The 26,029-nt window shown below is 40.2% G+C and overlaps 1 protein-coding gene across 4 annotated transcripts; it reads left to right on the top strand.

The window, feature by feature from the left end:
- The first annotated feature begins 871 nt into the window (after positions 1 to 871).
- LOC121670137 (interleukin 18 receptor accessory protein) lies at positions 872 to 24,871 on the top strand. Of its 4 annotated transcripts, XM_042039953.1 has the most exons (14): positions 872 to 966; positions 1,545 to 1,618; positions 4,794 to 4,903; positions 5,360 to 5,391; positions 9,452 to 9,583; positions 10,643 to 10,910; positions 11,054 to 11,228; positions 12,562 to 12,736; positions 15,331 to 15,399; positions 15,566 to 15,686; positions 18,117 to 18,271; positions 19,500 to 19,637; positions 23,115 to 23,285; positions 23,919 to 24,871. In XM_042039953.1, the coding sequence occupies exons 5-14, from the start codon at positions 9,460 to 9,462 to the stop codon at positions 24,287 to 24,289; spliced, it is 1,767 nt and encodes a 588-aa protein (XP_041895887.1). In that variant the 5' UTR covers positions 872 to 966; positions 1,545 to 1,618; positions 4,794 to 4,903; positions 5,360 to 5,391; positions 9,452 to 9,459; the 3' UTR covers positions 24,290 to 24,871. The 4 variants fall into 4 exon arrangements, with proteins under 4 accessions (XP_041895887.1, XP_041895896.1, XP_041895905.1 ...); XM_042039962.1 differs by lacking the exon at positions 5,360 to 5,391; XM_042039971.1 differs by lacking the exons at positions 872 to 966; positions 1,545 to 1,618 and having other exon boundaries at positions 3,548 to 4,903.
- The last annotated feature ends 1,158 nt before the right edge of the window (positions 24,872 to 26,029 follow it).

Below are 26,029 nucleotides of genomic sequence, written 5' to 3'. Positions count from 1 at the left end.
TCTTCAAGAGAGCTCAATCCAGGTGCTGTTCAAGGCTGAGGCCTATTTCTCAGCTCATAGTGTGACCTGAGGGGTGGGGGGGAGAGATGCACCACCACAAGTAAGTGTCAAAAACCAAGCTTAGGGTATGAAGAAAAAATGGAAGAAAAGCAAGCGTGGTCAGACCACAAACAACGAATGTCTCATTTGTAGTTTAGGAAGATTAAAACAAAGCCAAATCCAAAAAAAGCTATTGAAACGTAATTTCCCTGAGGAGGACACAGATAGGATCAGCAAGGAGACAGCTGTTGCAAGCCACCAGTCTTGAAATTTCTTGTCTCTCTTGCTATGTACTACAACATAGTAACTGGCTGTGAGAACATGGTCTGTGTCTGCATTATTTTAGTGTTACTGGTTTACTGAATTCTACCAGACACAACACAGGCTAGAAGGAAAACAGTATCAAAGAAATCTTGTCTGTTGAAAATTGTAACATAAATGTAGGAAGAATAAGGACTATTGTATATAGTATCATTACTGTAGGGTAGTGAATAAGGGCCTATAACTGCATAAGGTTTGTCAATTAGAGGGTTTTTTCCTACTATAAGTAATTCTGTTCCTTCATGACCATCTGCATTCTTTACAGAGATTAGAGAGGTAGAACTTGTAAAACAGGAGTAAATTCCCCCTCCGAACCAGCTGTGTCACTCCAAATCCAAGCATAAGGACAAATCCTATCAATTCCACCACTTTCCAGATTGTAATGAATGCAGGAGATTTGCAGAAGGGCTGGAGGATGGAGGGAACCTTAAGATTGCTGGTTATGTTGCAGAGCAACTGAAGATGCCTGCAGAAGCAAGTTGTCATCAATGTGTTTACTGAACTGGAAGTTAAACATAGCTGTTGCAGTCAGCATGAAAAAGGAGAGCTCCATTAAGGATGGTCCAACAAGTTCTGGGCACAGAACTACTGTGTGTGAAGGACAAGGTTAGTATTCACTGGACATCTCAGACCTTAAGGGACTACATAGTTGATTTATGCAGAATGGTCCAGAATTTTATGTGTCACAACCAGAATTCGGTAGATTGATTCCTCGGGTCATTAAAAATTGCTAGAAAGTAGAGATTAACAGTTATAAAGGTAGATGTGTGAATGTGGCCTGGAAGGTTACTCTAGAGCTGAGGTTATATATTGAAGTTGTCCTTTTTTATCTTGGTTTCTCAGAGGAAGTAAAAAAAAAAGTTGCTTTCTTTTTGGAGATGACTACAGTCTGGCTTACAGACTTTAAGAATGTTTGAAATGTTTCCTTTCCTAATGAGATGCTTGTGATGTATTTAAAAAGCATTCAGTGTTTTGAAAAAGAAAATGTGATTGCATTTTTGGGAAATAATTTTCCAAACTAGAAGTAGATTGGCTGTCTGGATGAAGCAGCAGCTTCCAAGCTTTCTGCAGTATCCACAACTTGCAGCTTCCTGTAGTTCAGCAATTCAAATTTTCTGAATTTCTGCGAAAGCAGCTGCAGATAAGGCACAATACTATCTTTTTTTTTTGTTTTCTTTTGTCAGCTATATATATAAACAAGTCATCACAGGGTTTTGTCTTCTATTGCATTGTTTGATCTCCCATCTGGCCTCCATGGGTAAGTAATAGTGTGTACATCAGCAAGATGTACCACAGTCCAATGTAATATATTTGTTGCTTGTAACCTATCAAATACAAAAATAATAAAGTTCAGTACATTGATGCCTTAAGGTATTTCTGAAAGATAATCAAATAGGTTTATGGGTTATTGCTCTGTTGCTTTTGACCACTACCATAACTAAGCCAATTTCAGTTGCGTACTGGAGATATCATTCCACTATATGGCTACAAAACTGCTTGCTATTCATTGAAGGGAAATTGTAGCTGTTTTAGGGGTTTTGACTATGGTGAAGGAATGCTGTTCCTTAAGAGGTTCCAAAACTACTTGTAATGCTGTAGAAATTTGACTTTTTAGAAACAGTTGGGAAAATTCTGAAGTGACCATGTCTAGTCTTGAAGAGCTGGCAGTATATACTAGGAATTATCTGAATATCACTAGGAAAGGGATTTCTTGAGGACATCATCACAAGACCTCATTTATGGATTCAGGCTTTTCTGGAGACTTGAAAGTAAATATTTATCTCTCAGCTGTGATAGCAATGTCTCTATTTGTGCATAGTGGCTTAATAAGCAGTACATTAAGCATATTTATTTATGTAATACATAAGGAAGATACTGTCTTTAAGGACTAGCAACAAAAATTCATCTACAAGGAAGGAACTCATAAACTGGAAATGAAAACTTGTGACACTCAGGAGTGTCTCCAGCTTCCAGCATGATGAAGGAAAGACAAATACTAATGAATTGCTTCCAGTGAAGCAAGACCTTGAGACCTGTGAGGCAGAGCCATGAGGATCACCAGGGGAACCATGAAAAGGGATCCTAGAAGAGTTTAAATTGCCTAGGTTGGTAAAATGAACAGGGAGAGGAATAGGAGCATTATTACCAAATGCATACAGGTAAAGAAAAGCACTAGAAAGAAGAGTTCTTCAAGTTAAGGAATGATATCCATACAAGGATGTATCCTAGAATAAATGTTCGATGGGCATTAAAGCCATTATAACGGTAAGGTCTCCTGTGAGAGTAATGCAGAAACTACTCTGACCTACTTTTAAGCTGAAGTAAAGTAAGTTTCTGAAAGAAAGCTGAAAATTCATCTGTGGCCATCCCTGTCAGGTTTATGTTTCTTGGCTTGCAGTAAGCAGGCTGGACTACCAAGGAAGGCAAGAAGGAATAGTTATGGAATTTGAGGTGCTAGACAATCTTTTCTAATTAACTGCTAATGATTGTGAGAGTGAAAAGTTTTTAAAGGCTTGCATGGTGAGAATTTGCTTTGCTCTTTCTCTCTTGGCATGTGGCTATTCAGTTACTAGTACATTCAAAGTACCTCTGTGGCTCTAGACATGTTAGTCCGTGATGCCCAAGGCAGAAGGCACCGTAGTACAGCAAATTTGTGCTAAGTAACACCACCTTCCTTTATTTCACAGAGAATCACCTACAAGCTCCACAAGCCACCTGTGACTGTATGTAATTTCACTGAGTGCTTAAACTGGTACAAAATGGACAGAGGTTCATGTTTAGATACTGTTCAGACACCTCCTGTAACAGCAGAACCAACACCACTGACACGGTGTAGAAGATAATCAGGGTGGAAAATTTCTTACCTGCTAGGTGTTAACCATAGCTGGGCAGAGGAGGAGGTGATGTGTAAATGTGTCAAGCCAGAGTAGTGCCAGAATAGTACCAGAATAGAAAAAAAAGTTATCCTCCCAGTACTATAAGACTACACTGCACACATCTTGAGATGATACATTTTTCTCACTTGAGCAGAAGTGAAATGGACAAGGTAAGATAAAGCCCCCAAACCTGACTTTCCACAGGGGTGGGGAGGTACAATTTTCTGGAGCTATAGCATAAAATTTGGTAAATTTTAGCAGAGTGGGAGGGTTAGAGAGTAAGGGGGAGGAGAGGGTGGGGAGAGAGAGGAAGCAGGGAGGATATTTTGGAGTGGTCCTTTACCCTCTTCTTTATACACTTTGTCTAGAAGCCAAGGATAAATATGAACCTTGGAAGTGCAAGTGTGTGAGGCTGCTTTTTTAGCATCTATATTACTTTTACAGAAGACAAAGGGGTGAATTGGAGCAGAGGCTTAGCCAAATATTTGGTACTATGTACAAGATTTTCATCCCGTGTGGTTACCAGTATGACATACCACTCAGACTTCTGGTAGCATGGCTTTCAGAACTCTATGTGACTGGTGCTCCTGTTGTATTTCTAAGATGTATTTCTCATGTAATAGTTGGACTGTTATGTTTAATTTTTTGATTGTGGTAAACCTTATTACTTGGACACTACAACAATTTGTGCTGAAATGAATGAAGTATATTTTTTGTCTTTAAGATGCATCTCTGTGAAAGAACCATTTGTTTCCGATAATATGAGCTTTAAGCAGAAGGGCCTTGACTTCAGCTGTGTTGCACTCTTTAATTCCTTTAAGCGAAGAGGGAATAATAGTGCTTTTTTTTTCTAGTCAGGACGCCTTCAAAAGCCTAATTCTTTATACTGACATCTCCAGAGATACATTGGAGCCTTTTGTAACTTATAAACCAAATGTGTATTTTGTATTGGGGCAAAACATTGAATATATTTTAGGAAACAATCACCAAACTTGATCATCAGTGGGCTTTGGTCTGCAATAAGCAGAGAGATAAAAACATGGTGAAAGCCGAGAATACAAATCCTCTATCTCCAAGTGCTCAGACCCCAACAGGATCAAGCATTAATACTGGTCATTGCATAAAGGAATATGTACATAAACAGTGGCAACATTGAAATCCCCTGTTACGCAACAAACAGCCTTTTTTACCTTCTTGTGGAAATAGAGTGATTGACCCAATATGCAGTAAAGATAGAGCACTTTACACAAGAAAAGAAAAACAAGTTCTACTGTTCTTGAAATAGGACTGGTGCAAACTGATGGACATATATTTACATAGCCTCTACTGGAATAGGGATCATTTGGATCTGAATTGATGGCAAAGTGCTCTGAGATGCTTTTATGTAGTTTGGGTCACTGTGCAGTCTATCTTTTACGAGTTTTGCACCCAAGCAGGAAGCCAGAAAGAGGGGCTGGACTGAGTGGGACTGTATGCTGAAGTGCTCTGCCTTCAGGTCCAAGGGGCAGGCCACAGGTGGCTCAGATTCATCAAGGCTTCTCTTCCCTTTCTGCCAAGGCTGTGTTTGGGTAACTAATGAGGCTGAACTTGGAGGACACAGGAGGTAACACTGCCCCCTTACAGCACCCACTTGCAGTGGGTGTGGAAGGCAGCTGAGGACATTAATGGTAAGGAGAACTCACCTCTTACAGTTAATATTATTCTGTATTGAAATAATCTTGTAGATTTCAGATATTAGAGATTTTTGTGAACTGTCTAAGACCAGCATATGGGGAAAAAAAAAAAGGGAAACATTACCCTTCTTAAATGAAGCAAACTAAAAAATCCAACACGTTTTTGCACACAATGCAAATAGAAGGCTTTAGAACCCAAGAGGCTTTGATCTTTTACTGGGAGGTGTTTCCCATGTTCTTTTTACAAGAAAGTGACCCGGAAATTTTCAACTTAATGCAACTGAACTGAGAAAGGAAGGGATGATGACAGTGAGGTAGAGGAAATTCCTGTAAAGGAAACAGACTCAACGCAGTGCACAGCTAGAACTAACCACAATTCTTATCATGTTGTGTAGGATGTGCAAGTAAGATTTTGAGATAATTTTTTTTAACTATATGTTTTATCTTCAGATTTTAGCTCTCCCTACCCCATCTGCTTGAAGGTGAGTTAATTCTATTGCCTTTGAATGTGCATTTTAAAGTAAATTGGCTTTAACTGCTTGGTCAGGCAAACAGTAGTGTCTTAGTAAGTAGCTTCATTAGATATTCTTTTTCTATTTCATAGACGTGGTAAAGTTTTTTCATCTCCTATGTGGCTATTCTAAGATTCTAAGATTACTAATTCTAAGATTACTAATCTTAGTCCTAGAATCAGATTATGCTTGCCTTTTCATTGATAAGTTGAATACAAGACACAGAAATTGATATCTTTCATAGTGAAGTGATTTCCATCAGAATCAGAACTGTTCGATGGAATGATTGTGGCATGCCACTCTTTACTAGACTTCAGAGATATCATGAAATTTGGCACAGCTCTCAAGAAACTGATTTTGATTTCTTTTGCTTATATTTTATGTAAATAACTGGAGAAGAAGAGGCTGAAGGGAGACCTCATCACAGTGTACAGCTTCCTCGTGAGGGGAAGAGAAGGGCCAGGCACTGATCTCTTCACTGTGGTGACCAGTGATAGGACCCGAGGTAATGGCCTGAAATTGTGTCAGGGGAGGTTCAGGCTGGATATCAAAAAAAGCTTCTTTGCCCAGGGGGTGGTTGGGCACTGGAACAGGCTCCCCAGGAACACGGTCACAGCACCAAGCCTGACAGAGTTCAAAAAGGGCTGGGATTTGGACTCGATGATCCTTATGGGTCCCTTCCAACTCACCTTATTCTGTGATACTGTGAAAACTCTATGAAATAGAAATTTACTGTTTTCTTCTAAGAGTCCTTTAGGAGTTGAAACATAGGCAATATAATACAATTCCTATTTTTCTATCTCAATTTTTTAGCACAGGGAATTATGTGAAGACCACATTAATTTCCTTTGCATGTATGATACTTTCCAACTAAGTGGCATCCTAAGTCCCTAGACTAAGGATATGAAAATATGGCTGTGTACATAGCAGGAGAATGTAGAAAGACATTTGATAATAAGTTGCCGAGAGTAGAATACTTTCTTCTCTGGTAGATACTGACAAAGAAAAAATGAGTCCTTGAGTAAACCGAGTCACCAAATCACCTAAGTCTGTCTGCAGTGCAAATACACCTGAATGGTGATTGCTGTCTGCTTTTGCTGTGAATTTCCCTGTTCCTGTCAAGCACACTTGTAAGATGATTCTTAATTTCACATCCTACCATACTTTTTAAACACTATAAAAATGCAAAGATTACAAGATTCTCTAATGAAAGCATTATCCAATAGCAAAAAAAAAAAAAAGGCAGTGGTGTATTTTCCCATGCCTAGCTAAAGACAACAGAAAAATTATAAAGATTGCTAACCAGTGCTGTAACATTCACTAGTCAACTCTTTCCCTTTGGCACTTTCCCATTTGTGGTGACCTTTTTCAGCTTAGAGGGTATTGTTTATATGGCAGTAAATTGGAGAACAAAGAGATTATACATCACTGGCACTATTAAATGCTTTGTGAATGGTCACTTGTTGTAGTTTCACTACATGTGGCCTGTATGTCCCCAGTGACACACAAATGGGAAGCCAGGAAGCAAACGCTTCCACTGCTTATCTTGTGCCAGGTTAGGCACTCTTCAAATAGCTTCTGATGGCTTAACAGCTTAATGAGTCACCAGAAAGTACCAGGGCTGTCACAGGAGAGAGGCTGGACCATTTGCCTGTGGTCAAGGGAGAGTGGAGTGTGGAGGACAGATCAATAGTTCATAAAATCATAGAAAAAGCTGAGTTAGAAGGGACCCATCAGAATCACTGAGTCCAACTCCTGGCCCTGCACAGGACACCCCAAGAATCACACCACATGCCTGAGTGTTGTCCAGTGTTGAACTCTGTCAGGCTTGGTGCTGTGACCACTTCCCTGGGGAGCCTGTTCTAGTGCCCAACCATCCTCTGGGTGAAGAACAATTGATATCCAATTGAACTTCCCCTGACACAGCTTCATGCTGTCTCCTTGAGTTGTGTCACTGGTCACCAGAGTGAAGAGATCAGTTCTTGCCCCTCTGCTTTAGTCAACAGCAACCTATTCCATCATCTCACCTGCTCAAGGGACTATGGCAATGAACCTCACAAAAGGGCCTTTGGTCCTGATTGCTACGGGCACCAGCATGCCTTTGCCATGTGGGCTGTCGGATGACATAACTCAAAACATCATTCTTGGTTTTATACAGAATTAGCATGCCTAGAGATGCAGCCTTAATGAATGCCTTGAGCAAGGTCTTCACAGGTGTCATAAATCCAGGTTTGAGAGTCAGGATCCATTGATCTTTTTGCAGTGGATAAAAAAGTTGGATAAACTTATGGAAGGCTTTTCCCAGTGCTGGTAGCAAACTCACTTTATTCAGACATACATACAGGCTTGGAGTTTCAGGATGCTTTTAAAAGATGTGTGGGGTGATGACAGTTGGCAGCCAACCTGTAACAAAGCACCAGGATGGGGTCAGACAAATGAGTTAATTTACTTCCTGTGAGCTCTGAGCATAAAAATAGATCATTCCATTCACTTGCAAGGAATAGAGACATTCTGAAGAGAATGGTGACTAAGAGTTCTCCCTGCTACACAAAACTGCTGCCTGGAAAAGTGCAGCGTGGGAGTTCTCATCACCTCTCTCTCTAGCTCAGTGTGCGCTGGATGCTCTGTTGATGCTAACCAGTATCAGTAGTGTCTGATTTGCATGAGGTGCCAACAGACAAGGGACTAGCCTTTGCCCAACCTTTTCTGCTTTTCCCTTGGGCTGACTCAATGCCTCTCTGACAGCATTGTAAATGCAGAGTCACTCTGTGGCCAAAGGAAAGAAAAAACCCCCTTGAGGGCTCAGTTGCACAATGCACAGCTGCGCAAACTGAACATCAGCAAAGTAGATGCCCTTTGCTCCTGAACCAGGCACTCCAGGCATCAGTCATAGGCATTGGATATGTCCTTACTAAATACCCGAATTAAGCCATGGCTGTTGAGTATGCCCACTGCACAGCCTGCAGCTGAGAAGGCTGTGGCATGCAGATCAGACTTCTTAGTAGAAGAGGGAAGACATAACAATATGGTTTGGGGTTTCACCTTGTTCAGGGTACTGTCATATAGGGCTCTGGATGCAGCTGAGTGCTTTGAGGACCTGCCCCAAATCCCCTGGGTGCTCTCTGTCTCAGTTTACAGAGGGACCACCACAGAGCTGGTCCCTTACAATCCTCTGGGTGTTACCCTGCTAAGCAGGGCTCTGCCAGGGTTGTTCAAGCAGTGCAGAGCAGCATCGTGGTGCAAAAGTGAGGCCTGATTCTGCACACCCCGGTAAGCCATGGGGGAGGAGAAGGGGTTTTTAGGTTGCTCTGCTGGCCCTGGTAGACATCCTAATGTATGTCCATTTTGGCTGGTAGCAAAGCCTGGTAGGAGCACATATCTTGGGTGAAAGCGAGAACCAAAAACCTGTGCCCACACAAGACATGCTTTGAGGGTTTTACTCCTGCATAGTCCTCCAGTCTCATGGGCTCAATGCTGTTTGCAGCTGCAGCACATCTTCAGATGTAGTTTAATACCAAAGGAATCCAATCAGCTCACTCTGGGCCAGTTGACCTTCAAGCTACAGTGGTGTTCTATGGAGTTTTGGTGCCATTTATGCCTGTCTCAGCCTTTTGCTGATAATCATCATTAGCTGAAGGCTGATATTATTTGGTATCTTACCTCTCATCTTAGAGAACATGCTCCTATCAAAGGAGGAAGGATCTACATTTCCACTCCAGAGGTGGAGTTCTGCATTGCTGTAGGTATGACTTGGAAATCCATCTGTAAGAAATTCTATGAAAGGTGCATTTAGAGAGATTGTTGCATAGTCTTGAGTATTATCCATTCTGTGAAATCATTCCATTTCTGTGAAATAGTGTGAGCAGGAAAAGTGCTGCAAACCCCATTTTTAAAAAACACAATATGCAGGAAATAGTGTTTGCAAAGTTTTATAGAGGTACATAATGAAATATGCAATGATCTATTTTATTTACAAAATGATCTATCTTATTTACAAAAAACCCCCCCCCCCCGTTTTTCTCTTTTACAGAAAGCTGGATGATTATTAAAGAAAATGTCTTAGAGCATCAACCCAAATTGATAAAGGAAATCATGCTCACTTTGTGCTGGATACTAACATTGTTTGTCAGTGGGGTAGAAGTTAGAGAGATTAACTTGCCAGGTAAGAGGCTGCTCCAGTGAGGTTTGGTGTTTGTGGTGCTTTCTGAAAACTTAAAAAAGGAGATCTTAATTTTTCTTGCTTTTGTGAGTTTTTCCTGTACATATCCATGCTTGTGTCAGACAAATAGCCTTTCTGCAAGCTTTTGAAGTATTGGTTATACAGTCTACCATAAATTTGACTCAAAAATCAGTTCCCCAATGAAAAGGACAAATGTAAAGAAGAATTTCTGAGAACTAGATGGGACAAATGAATTGCTTCTGTGACTTAGGTCTCCAGCATCTGGTCCAGGGAGGCAGGGACTGGGGAGAAGGAAGACAAAAGCAGAATGAGACTGATCTTTCAAAGTCTTTCACACACACGATATATCTGGAGGAGCTTGATGCAATTTAGTTTGCAGAGAGAAAATGAAACTGTAAAGAGTTTCCCAGGTGAGCAGGTGAGGAACAGATGTCATGCCCTCCCTTCTGCTGGAGTGAAATCCTGCCATACTTTCAAGGGTCACAACCATCTGAGTGGCAGGAGGGGCATTAGGATGGCTGACCACATCTTTCAAAATTAAAAAATTTGTTTAACTTTAGGGAAAGTTACTGAAACCTGGGAGGATGAATATTTAAAAGCAGTGGGACAATGATGTTTCTCAATCTTACCATAAACAGAGCATGTGGTGGGCAGGATCTGCTTCTTCAGGCTTATGTCAGTCCCTTGTCCGTTAATATGAGATCGAGAAGAGCTGTGTCTGCTTTTCTACAGAGTTGAGGTTTAACAGGTTAGCACCACACAAAAGTTTACACATCACAAAAACCCTTCACATTAATCTTTTGAGAAAAGGTCTAGCAAACCCTTGGAAACCTTTGAATAAATTTTCAAGAACATTGACAAATTGCATATTTAAGAAAACCTGTTTTCTGTTAGTCCATCTTCTGATCACATAAAGGGATATTTAACTAAAGAAAGGTAAAGTTCTATTTTGGTTGTGTTCCTAATTTTTATTTTTAATTTTTTCACCATGACTCTGCATTCTTTCAGATGGCACTGATATCTTACTCTCCTGCTTTTCAGGATGTTCCCATGTTGAACCTCAAATATGGTATCGTGCAATTAATGGTGAGGAGTTCGTTCTACGGTGTGCTTTACCAGAGAGAGATGCTACCAGCATTTATAACAACTCACTTTTAAATCAACATAAGGTGGAATGGTTCTGGCATCAGAAGGATAAAGAGACACTGAAGGCTGTCAAGGAAAGCTCAAATCTGGCTTTCCAAGGGGATGCACTTTGGTTTAAACCAATAAGGGACAGTGCTTCTGGAGTGTACATCTGTAGGATGTGGTAAGTAATGGAGCAAAAGGGTAAGTAATGGATTAATGGAGCAAAAGGTTTCTACTTCTATAGGAGAATTATTGGTTTGGTTTGTGTATTAAATGTTTAACTTCTTTTTCTTTCTTTTTTTTTTTTTTTTTTACATCACTCAGGGGAAAAATCCCATGTCTCGAAATTGTTTTGGATGTTCAAACAAAGAAGGCAGCAAAATGTTCAGGTTATGACACAAACATGCTATATCTGCTTGCTGGCATTGGGAATTCAATAACCTGTCCTGGGACAAAATGTTACAGCCACATTAAAAAGCCAGATGTAAAATGGTACAAGGTAAGAGTCAGTCTATCGAGTGTTGAAAACAGCTGAGTGGAGGTGGAGCTTCAGGTCTAGTTAATGTCCATGTGCCATAGTACTTGAACTCTTCTTTGGCAGGCAATGCAGCCTAAGAAATTCAACCCAAGAGCAGAATCTTGAATTAATACATATCAAGTATTTAAGGAAGAGTTTTGAAGAAATTTACCACATCCAAAATATTCTGTGAAACAGAATCCAAGAAATGGTTTCTCTTCAGCTAAGAAATTGAAGTAATTGAGAATTAAAATAATTCTTTGCAAAACAGACATGATTGAAAAGCAACATTTTAAGTTTTGTTTTGACATTTCAAATTTTGAAACTATCAAATATACCAAAGAAAAACTGGCTTTGTTAGGTGAAAAATTATTTTAAGATGGATGTTTCAAACCATTCTATCCAAGACTCCTGTTTTTAATGAAACACTATTCCGCTGAACCACTACTGACTTAGTGTTTGTAAGGAGGGCAATATAACATCTAAACCTGTATAAATGAGCAAAGGAAGATGACTAAAATTTGCAGTTGTGCATTTTCCTACCTGGTATTATTTACATTATTTATTCTTTCAAGCAGAATTATGATCTAGTTGAAGTTACTTTGCATTTGCTTTCAAATTTTAAATGAGGTATATCTTTACCTACATCTTGATCTGAAGCCCGCTGAAGTTAAGGAGCTTCTTCCTGTTTGCGTTAGTGGATTTTTTCAGGAACTTCATTTAAGGAAAATTCTTCTGGTCTCAGTGGAATATGAATATATTAAGCTGAAAAATAGGGGTGCTTTTCAAAAACAGACAATTTTCATGCTTCTAAAAGTAGTGACAGTGTTCTCAATCTCAGACAATACAAACTCATGATTTACTTCTCATAATATAACTTGAAAATGCTTTCAAAACAATTTCTTTACAAAATAAAAAATACCCAGTCCATCAAAAAAGTGATCCTTTTTGTTGCTCTTTAGTAATAGGAGTTTAATTTAGATTATCTTCATGATTTCACAGTTTCATATCAACTGTAAATTTTAAATAATTTTTAAAAAGTCAAGGGTATTCGCATCTTTTTTAGCATAACTGAAAAATGTTCTCAGACTCCTAATACGTCCCTTTTTGGGCTTCAGTGGAAAGACTTTGGTTTAGCCCTACTGACATGAAAATGTTGTCCAAATACATTAAAATATAATTTAATAACAGCAAGATGAAAAAAGACTTTAATCCTTTCCTTTTCCTTTTTTTCTTTTCCTTTTCCTTTTCCTTTTCCTTTTCCTTTTCCTTTTCCTTTTCCTTTTCCTTTTCCTTTTCCTTTTCCTTTCATTAGGATGGTCACCAGGTAAAACACAGGAAAAGCAGACCAAGCCTAAAGCTTAAGCAGAATGAAATCTACTTGAATCCAACCTATGACAAAGATGCTGGAATATATGTGTGTGATTACACTCTGCCTGACAACGCTACCAACTGGACAGTGAGAACAGCAGTAACAGTAGAAGTCATTGGTGAGTTATATAATAACTCAAAATAAAATACCTGAAGTAAAGTATATTTTCTTTATTATGTTTATTTATGTGGTTTTTTTCAGGCTCTTGTTCTGAAAACCCATAAAATGAATTAGCTAGATCATTAAAATCCTCTTCCAAGTATTCTGAAGACATCTAGGGACACTAACTAGAACATCCAATAGTAATAGCAGTAATAGCATGCAGCATACAACACTGTAATTTTCAAAATCTAATTGTGCCTTGGATTTATTGTAGTTCTTAACATTGGGGATCAAATCCACAAAAGATTTAGAACTCTTGATCTGGGAGTAGAATTCATGAAACTCCAACTGGTGCCAATGTTCTCCATGTACAGTGTGAGGAGTATTAGGAACATATTTGCATACTAGGAAGAAGGATTACAAATCCTGCACTGGAAATGTGGGCAAAAGCAGCGTATCTCAATCCTACCCATCTCCCTGAAGTAGAGGATTATGTGAAATTATGAGTTAGGTAAAATATTGTTCCTTGTGGCATGGGTGAAACCTTCACTTTCTCCATTTGACAGTGACAGGGAAGATGATATTGGTGGGATCTCTACCTCTCTTGCATGTAATTTTTTAGCAGCAGAGTAAATAGGAGAGCTGTGAGCAATCTAACAAACAAGCCATTTGTTGTTGCGCATGATCTTTGGGGGAGAACATCACTGCCTGCATGAGCTGTTCTCTCAGGCTTTGCATGCATTACTAAAGAAAACTGGCTAGAACTCTATGGCACAGTGATATGACATGGTCTTATATTCTCCTACAAACCACGGTGACTTTTCCTCTAGTATTTACTGTCTCTGGTTGTCCTTCAGGCAAAATCCAGATACTGCCTTGGCAGAGTGTTTTGGGGCATCAATGCAGTGCAAGGGAGCATGCTAGCAACCCAGGATCAGTACTGGGGGAGACTGCTTGATCTGCTAAAGGAGTGATGTGGCAATGCTTTTCTCCAGATATCTACGGTTGAGTGCTGTTAAGACTTTGTAGTCACCCCAGTCAATCACAGGTTCCATAGGAAGAGTATATATCTACTCTATATCCTGAACTGCATAGATGCAGTCCAGCTGTTTCTGTATGAAAACAGCACAGGACTAGTCCTCAGCATCCTGGTGGAAAGTGGGCCACTCTGTGAAAGGGAGGACAAGATTTAGGGGACCAAAGAAAGGTGTCAAATGAGGCAACCTGATTCTGCGGTCTAGTGAAGAAACACACCTTTGAAATTCCATGGTCTCATGAGGATAGAATTTCTCTGAAATAGATGATCCTTTTTTTCCCCCCCCCCCCCAGGTATTTTAAGCATTTGATTCTAATAATTCAAGGGAAAATGTATCCATCCTGTCAGGACAGGAAAGCATGTCTCACCAACCTGTGAGAGCTCTTTGGTGGCTTAAAATATCTGATGCTCTTTGACTCTTCCTTCTAATATTCTTCTGTGGAATATTCCCACAATATTCTCCAGGCAGGCTTGGACTAGCTCTGCTTTTATTCTGATCTGACTGAACTTGAGCTGATACACTATCCTTCTCAGTTCTTTTCCCCCACTTCACAGTGCAGTGAGAAAAACACGTAAAAGGTGCCATATGCATATATACTACCCCAGAGCCATGCAGACTGAGGGGAGACCTCCTTGCAGTTACAACTTCCTCACCAGGGTAAGAGGACGGGCAGGCACTGATCTCATCACTGTGGTGACCAGTGACAGGACCTGAGGAAATGGCCTGAAGTTGTGTCCGGGGAGGTTTATGTTGGATAATAAAAAGAGGTTCTTCACCCAGAGGGTGGTCAGGCACTGGAAGAGGCTCGCGTCACAGCACCAAGCCTGACAGAGTTCAAGAAGTGTTTGAACAACACTTTCAGGCACATGGTGTGACTCTTGGGTATGGTTCTGTGCAGGTCCAGGAGTTGGACATTGATGATCTTGTGGGTCCCTTCCAACTCAGCTTATTCTGTGATACATTTCTCTGCTGTGGCTTGGTAAAAAAAAAAAAAAAAAAAAAAAAAAAAAAGTGTTATATGGCACCATTTCCTGCAGTATGGGACTTTCCTAGAACCTCAGAGCTGTGGGTTTTATGGTATAACCCGTGGGTGTCATTATCTGTGCCCTTTGGCAGCCTGAGTTTTGAGAACAGCATGGCTATTTTGGTGCAAGTATCTGTGCTTGTGAATGAGGTGTGTGTGCATTGTTTGTGCTTACTGGGCATGGAAAGAGGCTTGGCAGGGAGCTGGTATGAGAATTGTACCCTTCAGGGGGTCTTGCAAGGGGGGTTCCTAATTTTTGAATCCTAAATAATCTTAAATGCAGGCTAGATGCTGAGCTTCTCAGCTCATGAAAGAGGACAATGCCTCAGAGTAAATGAGATAGCAGGTGTTTAAGTAGCTGCACAAGTTTTGTTGTTGAAACTCCCTTATCTGTGCACACTCAGATACCTCAAGAACTGTAAATCATCATCCTCTTGGATTAGGTGTTAAATTCCACCTAAAACCTGAAAAATCAAATTGTAAGCTGTTTTCTTTGGTCCTCTGCACTGATAATAACTTTATACTTAATGATATTCTTGTTGGTTGCAGCAAAAACCACTATTCATCCGCCAAACCTTTTGTATCCCAATGGTGTTGTGATCCTCGAAGCAGAGCTTGGTAAGTTTCAATTCCTCACCTAAAAGCAAATGAAAATATTTAAATGAGGTATTGATAAATAATGATAGATCTTGATAAAGCAAACCAGCTTTGCTTTCTAAGCTATTTAAGTGAATAATATTCTGGTGACCTGCAGGCATGGTTTTTCTGTGTTAATTTGTTCCAGGCAAGCCACTTGAATTAGAATGCCGTGTACAGTTTGGGTTTGAAACAGTTTCTCCAATGAGGGTAACATGGAAACGAAGTGACGAGGAGAATATAAATGAGAAACTGAATCAGGAAACAAGGTGAGAAAACCTACCCCTCGCCCCCTTCCTGCCCCAGTAACCTAGTTACTACCACCACAAACAACTGTAAAAGTCCATCTATAACAACTTTACTGAATGCATTTAATTGAAAGAAACTTAGAAGGCTCTTTTCTTTCACCTAGTAATGTGTATGTCCACAAGCATGTGACAGGCATGTGACCTTCACATACAGAAGCACATATTGATGGCCATAAAATCAAGAACTCAAACTCTCCACAATCTTAGCTCTTCTTCTTAAAGCTTTAGCTCAGAGACAGCTTCAACATGAAGGGTTCCTGGTTGCCTGTCCCTGCATCCATTGTTTTCAAGTGTTCTTGTTTTCAAGTGCTCTTGAAAGCACAATCTCTGTTGTGCCTTGCTAGCAATTCACACAATCTCTCTTTGGAAGCTGTCTCTGAGTGGAGAATAAATCAGATCAGCAAAACAATACAGTGGACATTGAAAGGAGCTTGTGTACCTCAGACATTGGGGTGTATTTACAGACTAGATCTGAGGACTTGCAGCACTGAGTTTCAGGGCACTGAATTTTGGGACTTTTCCTCTGGTAAGAATTAACCAGGCCCTGCAGAGAAGAAACATGTAGGGGAAAGGTTTCCTGTGACCTGGGGACAACCCCTATAGTCACTACACTTCCCTTTCCTTCCTGTTCTCATTCACTTACGCAGTGTTCAACTTGGGCAAGCAACAGAGTGGAGGCAACACAGGCAAGTACATCTTTTACTACACAGCCCTGACTCAACTGTATGGCTAAATTTTCTGTCTACTGGGGGAAGCAAAAGCTCTGCTGTCACTGCTAAAATCAAGTTCATAATAGGAGTCATATGGGAAAAAAAAAGATGATATCACACACACACATGCACACACTCATGAGGTAGACAGGAAATTGGATTTTCCTAACTTTAGAATGTTTAGATTTGGAATATGCTTCTTAACAAGGTTTTAGCTTTTTTCATGGCTGTTCCGGTTTCGCCAAATTTAGAAATATATACTCTGAGAGAAGGCACAACCACCCCTCCCCCCACCAGGTTTGGGAAAAAATAAATTTTCCTCGAAGGAAAGTGAAAGAGATAAAAGCTATTTCTTTAACAAACACATGGGAAAAGGATAATAATGCTAAATAATAAAATCTCTCGCTGTGGAGAAAAAAACCTGGGAAAGTGTTCGAGTCCTCCCTTTGGTCTCCTCGGAGCTGAGGCTTGGCCCAGGGCCAGGCCCTTTGTGCCCGGTGGAAAGTCCTCCCGATGTGCTCTGATATTGAAACAGTCCAGTAGAAAAGGGAGAAAATCTGAAATTCCAGGGAAGGAAACATTCAACTCTCAGTCTCTCTCTGGAGAAAAAGCAGCTGAACCCCAGGCCAAAAAACTGACCGGAGAACAGCAAGCCGGGTGCTTCCTCCCTCCCCTGCCACAGCTGGGAAAACCAATTGCTATCTGTGTGTGTCCTTGAACAAGCTGCAAGAAGCTGCTTTGAAGAAGTTTTGCTCAGTTTTTCCTTCCCCCTCTCAGGTTCAGTTTAGAGGCATAGAAAGGCACAGAAATTAATTTCTGGGCATAGGCAGTGATATGGGATACACATCATAAGGTCACCCCAAGACATTGGCTAGAGTTTCTGTTTATTTTTTAAATATACAAATAAATGAAACATCCCCAACAGATTTTGGTTGAATCCTTGCCCTTGCTTACTCCTCCACATCTTGAGGTAACGAGGAAGGGCTGTGGGATACTGTCATTTTGCAGTGGCCTGATGTGAGATGCCTTCTAGGATGACCCAGAGATGCTTGTACTTGTGGCTTTCGAAGAGGAACACTGAAACTCAGAAACTCTGGGTATTCTGGAGTGATTGCAGACAGAGATCTGTTACCCATATCCTCCACTCAACCCTGAAGAGATTCCTCCGTTTCCTCTTCATTTCTTATACTTCTGTCCCTTATATATATCTTTTTCTGTTTGCCTATCCTGTCCTTGGGCTTTCTACCCCTGTGCAAGAGGCTGTGCTGCTCAGTCTTTTTGCCCAGCTAGTTCTCTCTTGGGGCTCCTTTTTGAAGTTTCATTTCTCTGCATTTCTGCTGGGTGAATATTTTACATCTTAGAAAACCATAAGTAATCTTACAGAAGTAAAGGGGACTATATATTGAAAACTAGGAAAGTGATAAATATTTTTCTGAATAGATGAACTAGGAATAAACCTTTCAGTCTTCAGGCCTATCAAAGTATTTTCTTACAGTGTTAGTATTTTCTTGCCATGTATAAACCAAATGGAGGTTCCAAACCAGAGTATTGCATCACTATTAAAAGTTCAAGATCAATGTTAAGAAGTTGCAAGCTCCTCTATTTTTGTGTGTAAGACATTGGGAGATTGTGGGAATGAACAGCAAAGGTATCATGCAAATACACATTTTTTTCTCTCCAGTGTCTATCCAAAAGGTTTGAAGGGGAGCACACTTCTTCATGTTGCAACTTTGAAAGAAGTTACTGAAAAGGACCTCAGAAGCAACTTCACATGCTTTGCTGAGAATTCAGTGGGAAATGCCACCGCTGTGATCCAGCTGAAAAGAAAGCAGAGAGGTAAAGCTATCATTTGGTGACTATTTGCCCCTGAAGACACATTTTGATTTACTCTTCTGCTACTAATTAATTCCCCATTCACACTGGCTTTTAGCCAGCTGCTGAAGTTTATTGAACCTGGGTGGGAAATTTTGCTTTGTCAGATATCTTGACAGCCTCAGTATTTTGAGGATTACTCAGAAGGACAGGACTATCTGGGGACTTACTGCAGGTGGGTGAGCCAAGTGGAAGATGGAGAGAAACTGGAAGGAAGAAGAGGAGAGTAGCATCTCTGAACATTAACAGGCAGTCTACTAAACTGAAGCAGAGAGGCTGCTGAAAGCAGCAGTATTCCCTGATTTTCACAGGACATTTCTGTCTGTTTTCCCAGTCCTTAGCATGCATGTATTGTGCTATCCCGCAGTGGTAGGGAGGAGAAGAGAGATCCAGCAGGCAGGAATTGTGCAGCAAGATTGATTGATTGAATTATTTTACAACTCTTTTACAGACTTTTTTCTTCATAGTCTAATTGGACAAAGGATCAGCCACCCCCTGGGTGGATTGGCTAGAAATCCTAAACATCCATTGTCAAAATATTTTTCTACTGTACCATAAACAAAGCTTTGCGAGGTTGAAGGTGTTCATAGTTTATAGAACTCTACAAGTATCTTCCGTGAGAGAGAAAAGTATCTCTTGGGACTGGAAAGAAGCAAGAAAAATTCTTGCTACTGGCATACTTGTATCCACATGCATGTTTCTAAGAAGTTACCATAACTGATATGAATGTAGCTGCCTTTCAAGCCTTTCAAGGCCCAAACCAGAATCAGTGTGGAAATTAAAATGTTGAACCATAGTTCACAGTGAAGATTCATCACTGCAGTTGCACAGGAAGCTGCCAGCAGGGCACTGTGTGCAGCTATGTCTGTTCTGATGTAGCTTTTCCATCTCAGGCAATTACTATTTTCAGCGTTGCTGAGTGTACCAGAGACTGTTTCCTCTGTGCCTTCTGTCACAGATTGGCTTTTCATACCAGCAAAGAGATACCATGCAAAAAAGGTCATTGATGGTAGACTGAAATTCTGTGTTTAGGTTTGTGGCTACATGAAATCTTGACTTTCCTAAATTTTGCCAGTGGGATAAGGAAAAAGACTGTGAGATGGTTTGTCCCCATTTCTGGACCGAGTTTTTTATCTAAATGTCAATATTGTTTTGGAAACCTGAGTTATGATAGGCTCTTTTCTTTCTGCAGTGTTGTTCCTATATGTACTATGCAGTGCCATTTCTACTCTATTTGCATTTGTTTTGTGCACTGCCTTTATTTACCAGCACTGGATTGAAATAGTGCTGATGTATCGAAGTTATCTGGTCCACAACAAAAATACAGAAGGTAAGAAACCTTGTGTAATATTAATTTTCTCCAGTTTTTCTGCTGCTTTTTGCCATGTGGGATAATCAGGTATGAATTACTCATTTAATTAAGTTCTCTTAATGACCCTGCTCTCTTTGAGCCAATACAAGGACTGTTAAACCTTACAAGATGCTCAGTGAACGCAGATGGAAAAAAAGAAAGATAGTGTGAAAGAAATATCTAACACCAACTGAAATGTCAGTTAGACTTTTACCCTAATTTACCCATAGAAGATTAGGGTACCCATTAGAGCAGGAAGTTGAATTTTGACAGTCCATTTGTAGGAAATAATTTAGCATCTCCAACGTTTCAAAATCGTTCTCTGAAAAAGTTCAACAAAACCTTTGGACAAGAATGAAACAACCTTGCATAACAAGGTGAAGGACTCCAGAGTTTATTGTATTTTTCACTTGAAGTCAAAAAGTTTCTCAAAAGAATAAAAAAAGAGAGAGAAACAAGACGATAAAGGGCACCAAGTGAATATTTGGGAAACTTTGGAAACAACTTGACATTTGCGCCTGAGTGATTAACTTTTGATTTTTCAAGTCTCCGTAGTAGCATCACCCATCATCTCAGCTAAAAGAGGCCTCCAAAACAGCGCAGTGTAAAAATGTATCAGGAATCACTATGACTACTTCAAAGAACTTAATGTACAATTTTCTTACATGGGTTGAAAGAATTCTGATAGTTCGTGCCTGAGAAAATTTTTCTAAAAATTCTTGCATCTTGATGCAGTTTGAGATAGAGGTGTCTGAGTCGGTTTTTTTGTTTGCATATGTACCTTACACCTGAGTGTGAAACAGCTACATCTAGATACCTGTAAGTACATACACAATTAGAAAATTAACTGCCCTTTTGGAAAACATTTTTGTGAGCCCTAAAGCATTTGGCAAAATCAATTTGGGACATCACTCAAAATTTCCCCTTTATTTGGTAAAAAAGTGATTTAAGGACCTGTGGGAAGTCCCCTTAGAGCACACCCTGCATGTCAGTAGGACAGACCTGCCAAGGCTTGTGCGTTGAGGACACTGTTGGGCTCCACTGTGGCAGTCCCTGTCCCCTGCCTGTACACTCTCGTATACCTCATGCACAAAGCACCATTTGCAATGTGCAGACCAGATAGCTTTCTGTCCAAGGAAAATGTGTTCTCACCTGCAGGATCACGTCCTTCTCACGTCATGTGGATGCATATCAAGTCACCTGAGGTCTGAGAGCAGCAAAGCAGCAGTTATGACTTGATTTTGCTGTTTCTTCATTTCTATCATTTCTTCTCTCATGTCCCTCTCAGCACAAAATCAGAAAACTGAAGAATCCTACAAGATTAGAAGGTACCCCTGGGTACCTGCTCAAAGCAGAGCCAACCTAGACCATGTTGTGCAGGACCTTGTGAACAGAGAAACCAGAACCCCTCTGGGGTTAATTGGCCTCCTTAGCCAATTAAGATACATATCTTAAAATTCCTGCCTTCTCCCATAAGGAGAAAAAAAATAATGCAGGAGATTTGATACTAACATTTATAGACCACATATGCCATCAATTTGCTTGTCAGGTATTCTTCATTTCCTACACTTTCAGTATCTTAAATACAGTACCAAATGTTCCTCAGCTTGTAATTGTCCTGTACAGTTATGTGAAAAAAAGCTTAATGGTGCTTATTTTGTATTTGATTTTTAACTTGCTACTGTAATAGTAATGTTACAAAGGTGTGTGTTAGTGGTTGTTGTCTAATAAGATTGCAGTGACCTCTGTGGGTGAAATAAGGAATACCTGGCTTGTAGTGCAATTTATAGTCACTTAAAATCCATTCTCAAAGGAGCTTCAATTTAGGGTATAGATGAATTGAAGTTCAGCTAAACCAATCTAGTGAATCTCTGCTCCACCTTTAATTCCCACATTAGTCCTGTGTGCCTGCTGCTGGTGATTCACTCTTGTGGGCCTAAATGGGCTCAACCTGGCAGAAAAACAACTCGGTAAAAGACAATGGGTAGCCAGCAAAGTGAATCATCTTCCTCTATTATCACAAGACCTGCAGCACCAGTAGAAGGATGTGATTGAAAGGGTGTATCCAGGAGTAGAGGGGAGGAGCAGAGACGCAATGTGTTGTCTGATCATTTTCTTGGCCTCCAAACCCAATCTGCACACCTCTGTTTTGTTTTGATGACATACTTTCTGCTACGTGCTGGTTCTGAATTTGAGTGTTCAGCCCCAGCTCATCCATGTTAGTTTTCTGAATTTGCTTTACCTACAGGCTCTTCTAGATCCTGTGGGAACTTGGTGACTCTAGCTCATGTCTGTGATCCTAATCTTACATCTAGGGATAGAAATCAGGAGGTTAACACCAAGGCACGTGGGTCATGATACTCAACACTTAGGTGTCTGCTGGAGGTAGGCATCTCAGTTCCCAAGCAGTGAAGGTGCAGTCCGTGTGGTGAAATCTAGAAAGCCTCTCAGCTCACCCTGCAGCAGCACCCTGCAGTGGGACTCTGCTCTACACAGGGGAATTTCTTTCTGGTTTCTATTGCTGTGATACAATTCAGCTAATTGAACACAGGTGTCTGATGTAATTTGGGCTGCCTGAGGATGTCCTGCCATTCCAAAAGGCTTGTCTCCAATACTTCCCCTGTCAAATCTGGCAGTCTTAGGACACCTTAAATGGCCTAAAGTAACTGGGAAACTGGACTGAGTCCACTATGCCTTTTGCTTTTACCAGAAATTCTTTTCTTTTCTGTTCCTTCTCCCTCAAGTGTAGTTCAAATTTTATTCAACAAATAGATACAATTTGCTTTTGCCTTGTAGTTAAGAATGGGCCTAACCCAGGACATGGGTACCAGGGTGATCAAAGCCAAGAAAAATTCTTTACCTGTGTTTCATTTGCACACAAACATTCTTTCAACGAGACTTAAAGTTCAATAACTGATCAGTGCTTGGTGTCTGAGCTGATATTTTGATCAGACTTAGCCATTGCTCCTTACACAAGTCTCTCTGTTTACAAACATAACAATGTATGAGAACAGCATATCTTTTGCAAGGAGCTAATATTTAAGAACATTTTTCCTTTAAGATTCATTATATTTTAAAAGAAGATTGACCATTGACAAGACTTTTTTTTGAATCAGCATTTGGGCAAATGAGAGAAAAGATTGGGAATCATTCCCTACCACATGGCTTTTGCCTGGAAGGGACCAGATCTTTAAACTGCCTTGCACTAAACATGAGTACCTTCCTTGTTTGCTTTGGTAGCATATGTCTACCAAATCTGCAAGACAGCGAGGAGCAAGGTTGTCTTTGGTGATTGGATAGCTGTAATCCAATAACAGGTCATAATTTTAGGTTTGTAATGTGCCTACTTAGATAGATATAAATGGAAGCCGAGCATTAAGAAAGAAGCTGAATGCTTCAGCCAGACTTGTTAATGTATAGAATTTATTTATTTATTTATTTATTTATTTATTTTAGATGGCAAGGAATTTGATGCGTTTGTGTCCTATGCAAAAATAAACTCTTCTGAAAGTGACTCTGCTTTAATTAGTGAAGAAAAATTTGCCCTGGAGCTTCTTCCAGATATGCTAGAAAATAAATATGGATACAAGTTATGTATTCTTGAAAGAGATATTCTTCCAGGAGGAGGTAAGGTCCCTGGGGATGGTAGAAAATCTTCAGTTTTTATAAAATTGCGTTTCAATTTCCAAAAAAACCTTATGCACCAGAACAACAAATTGTATAATTTGGTAGCGGAATTTATGTTCAAATCTTATAACGTTTTGATCTTTGTACCTGGTCCCTGTGGCTGAGGCATACATACTTTGGAGTGAGATCACTGGGAGCTACTAGGCTGAGATGAAATTCCTTGTACAAGAATTTCTTTGCAAGCAAACTCTGTTCTCCGGAAAGAAAGCCTCGAATACTTCAGTAGTTACTTTCTAAGCGACTTTGATCAGTGCCACCTGCAGTAGTTAGAAAGCTCTGTGTATCTGTTCCTGGGAGAGATGAAGACAAGTCCAAGTGTCCCTTGAGACTCTGTTTAAGTGTGTTGAGGTCTCAGCTGTGCCCTTCATGTCCTGAGCAGAAAGTTGTGTTCTTCAGTTGTATAAGAACAGCCATGGTACCCTCTGATAGCAAACACATTTCTAGAGGTTATATGATTGCTCAACATTCTTAATCTTGGCTTTCCTTATTTCTGGGTTTTAACTGTTGATAAAGGAACTGATAAGATAAAAAATCCATTGTAGAATGCAGTAACTTTCACCATTTTCTCTCCAGCATACACAGATGAAGTTGTAACAGCTATTAAACAAAGCAGACGGGTAATCATTGTTTTGAGCCCAACCTATGTCAGCGGACCAAGCATCTTTGAACTGCAGGCAGCAGTGAACTGTGCATTGGAAGATAAAAGAATCAAACTAGTATTAATAAAGTTCCAGGATTTCCAAGAGCCAGAGAATGTGCCTCCAGTAGTGAAGAAAGCACTTCGGATTTTACCAATCGTTACCTGGAAGTCTTCCATTTCTGCTGCTCCACACAAGAAGTTCTGGAAATACATGCATTACCACATGCCAATGAAAACTACGAAGAGGTTGGGAAGTTTCAGCCTGAAGAGCTTATCCCAAAGGTTATTCAGGCTGGTATATTGATAGGAGAAATTTCACAGGGGGATGACATCAGGATCAGAAATGGTAACATGATTGTCAAAAGACCTTTTCTATATCGTCCAACCACTGTCAACTGTCACTACAGCCAGCAATAGCTCCCTCCAAAACAGTCAGGAGGACTGAAGTGTCACAGTGCACAGCAAAACTGTGCCACTTCACACAACTGTAAATGTGAGCTATCTCTCATAAATTAATATTTAATTACAATTTTTATTATATTTATTATACCATTTCCGTTGTGATTTTGAGACATACAATGTTCTTTGCACTGTATTTCTTTCTGGAATATTTTTACACTTGTTTTCTAGAAAAAGATTAAAAAAAGGGAAATCAAGAGGAAGCTTGCAGTTTAATTTCTGATGCAGTCCAGTGGGACAAAGCCAAAGTTTTCAAATGAGTTACCTCCTCCAGTGCGAACACCAAGAAAATACAGTGGGAGACTGCTACAACTGGGTATGCCAAAGGGATTCAGAAAAGAGGGACCACTGCATAGGCTTATGCCAGGCATCTCCATCCTTTCTTCAGTGAGAGGAAGAATTCTACCACTTTTGAAACAATTCACACTCAGGGACACCTGCACCTGATCATTGCTGATCCTGTCTGGTGCTGGTCACTCAATGCCCACTGAACCTGTTGGCATTATAGGTGTGTTGCAGGTGTAAATCAAAGCCCTGGTTGTCACAGCTAGTAGACTTCCAGGGTCTCCAAAGTCTTTCCCTTGTAGTCCTCTGGCTGCCAACTCTCCAGAGTTCTTATCACTTGCTGTCAAACCATCTTGCAGCCTGTGTGCGTATGTCTGCATCTGAGTGAAATGCAATGGTCCGTATTAAGCAATCTGAGTAGTATAGCCACTGCTCTGCTCACTTCATTCCTCCTTTGAGTTAACAACTTCCTGTTTTATAATGCTAATTGAATATCTCATTTGCCAGATTCCTTGTTGGAAAGGGGTTTCAAGAAACACTGCTGTTAACAGGATCAGTATACTGAAAAAAGAACTCTTTTGCAAGCAGGCTGAGCATTATCTACCTAATGCTATATTGGGTTCAAAGCTTTCATGGGAGGACTGATGGTGCTGTGAGGCTGATGGAAGATGGTTCTTCATGTAGAAGCAGAACATCAAAGGCCATCACTGAGTGTACCACAGAAAATGTTGACATTGCAGCTGCACCTGTATTGGAGATTCGGTTCAGATCATCATAATTTTGATGCAAATTTCCCAGCTGTCACCACATATTGCCTTTTGTTTTTCATTATAGAGCATCACAGTTGCACACACTGGATCCCTTCCGCAGAAAGTCAAGTGGAAGACATTCTCCATCCATGAAGGGACTTTCAGTCTGTGAGATCAGTTGGTCTGAAGGAATGCCCTCCCAAGCACACACAGTGTGGTTGCAGGGTTCTCAGAACTAGTTGTTTCAGGGTATCACAACTATTCTCCCCATCTGCACTATCTGCACTGTCTTCTAACACAATCAAATCATTACTGAATTTGAGTATTTTGAATAATTTGTCAGTAAATCAAATACACTCAGTTCTAATGCAAGTAACACAGGCTTTAGAAGCTTCTAATAAACAGCACTATGTTTGTACACCCTGTTATCCTCAATATCCTGACCTTTTAAAAAAATGATCCTGAAGAGCAGTTGGATGAGTATAATGTGTCTGCCCAGTAAATGCCTTACTGGTATGAGCAAAATAAATTCCAAATACAGGAAAACTCAA

This window comes from Corvus kubaryi, unplaced genomic scaffold (assembly GCF_017639235.1).
Source record: "Corvus kubaryi isolate FWS band 111438036 unplaced genomic scaffold, C.kubaryi_AGA036_p1.0 133, whole genome shotgun sequence".
NCBI classification, from domain to species: domain Eukaryota; kingdom Metazoa; phylum Chordata; class Aves; order Passeriformes; family Corvidae; genus Corvus; species Corvus kubaryi.
Note: the sequence above shows the minus strand (reverse complement) of the source record. Positions and strands in the feature narration are given on the sequence as shown.

Excerpts from the sequence above, each read along its gene's own strand:
- LOC121670137 (XM_042039962.1), top strand. The coding sequence starts at position 9,460 with ATGATTATTAAAGAAAATGTCTTAGAGCATCAACCCAAATTGATAAAG. Across the intron at positions 15,687-18,116 it reads AAACTGAATCAGGAAACAAG|TGTCTATCCAAAAGGTTTGA; the intron begins GTGAGAAAACCT and ends TTTTCTCTCCAG. Across the intron at positions 19,638-23,114 it reads CCACAACAAAAATACAGAAG|ATGGCAAGGAATTTGATGCG; the intron begins GTAAGAAACCTT and ends TATTTATTTTAG.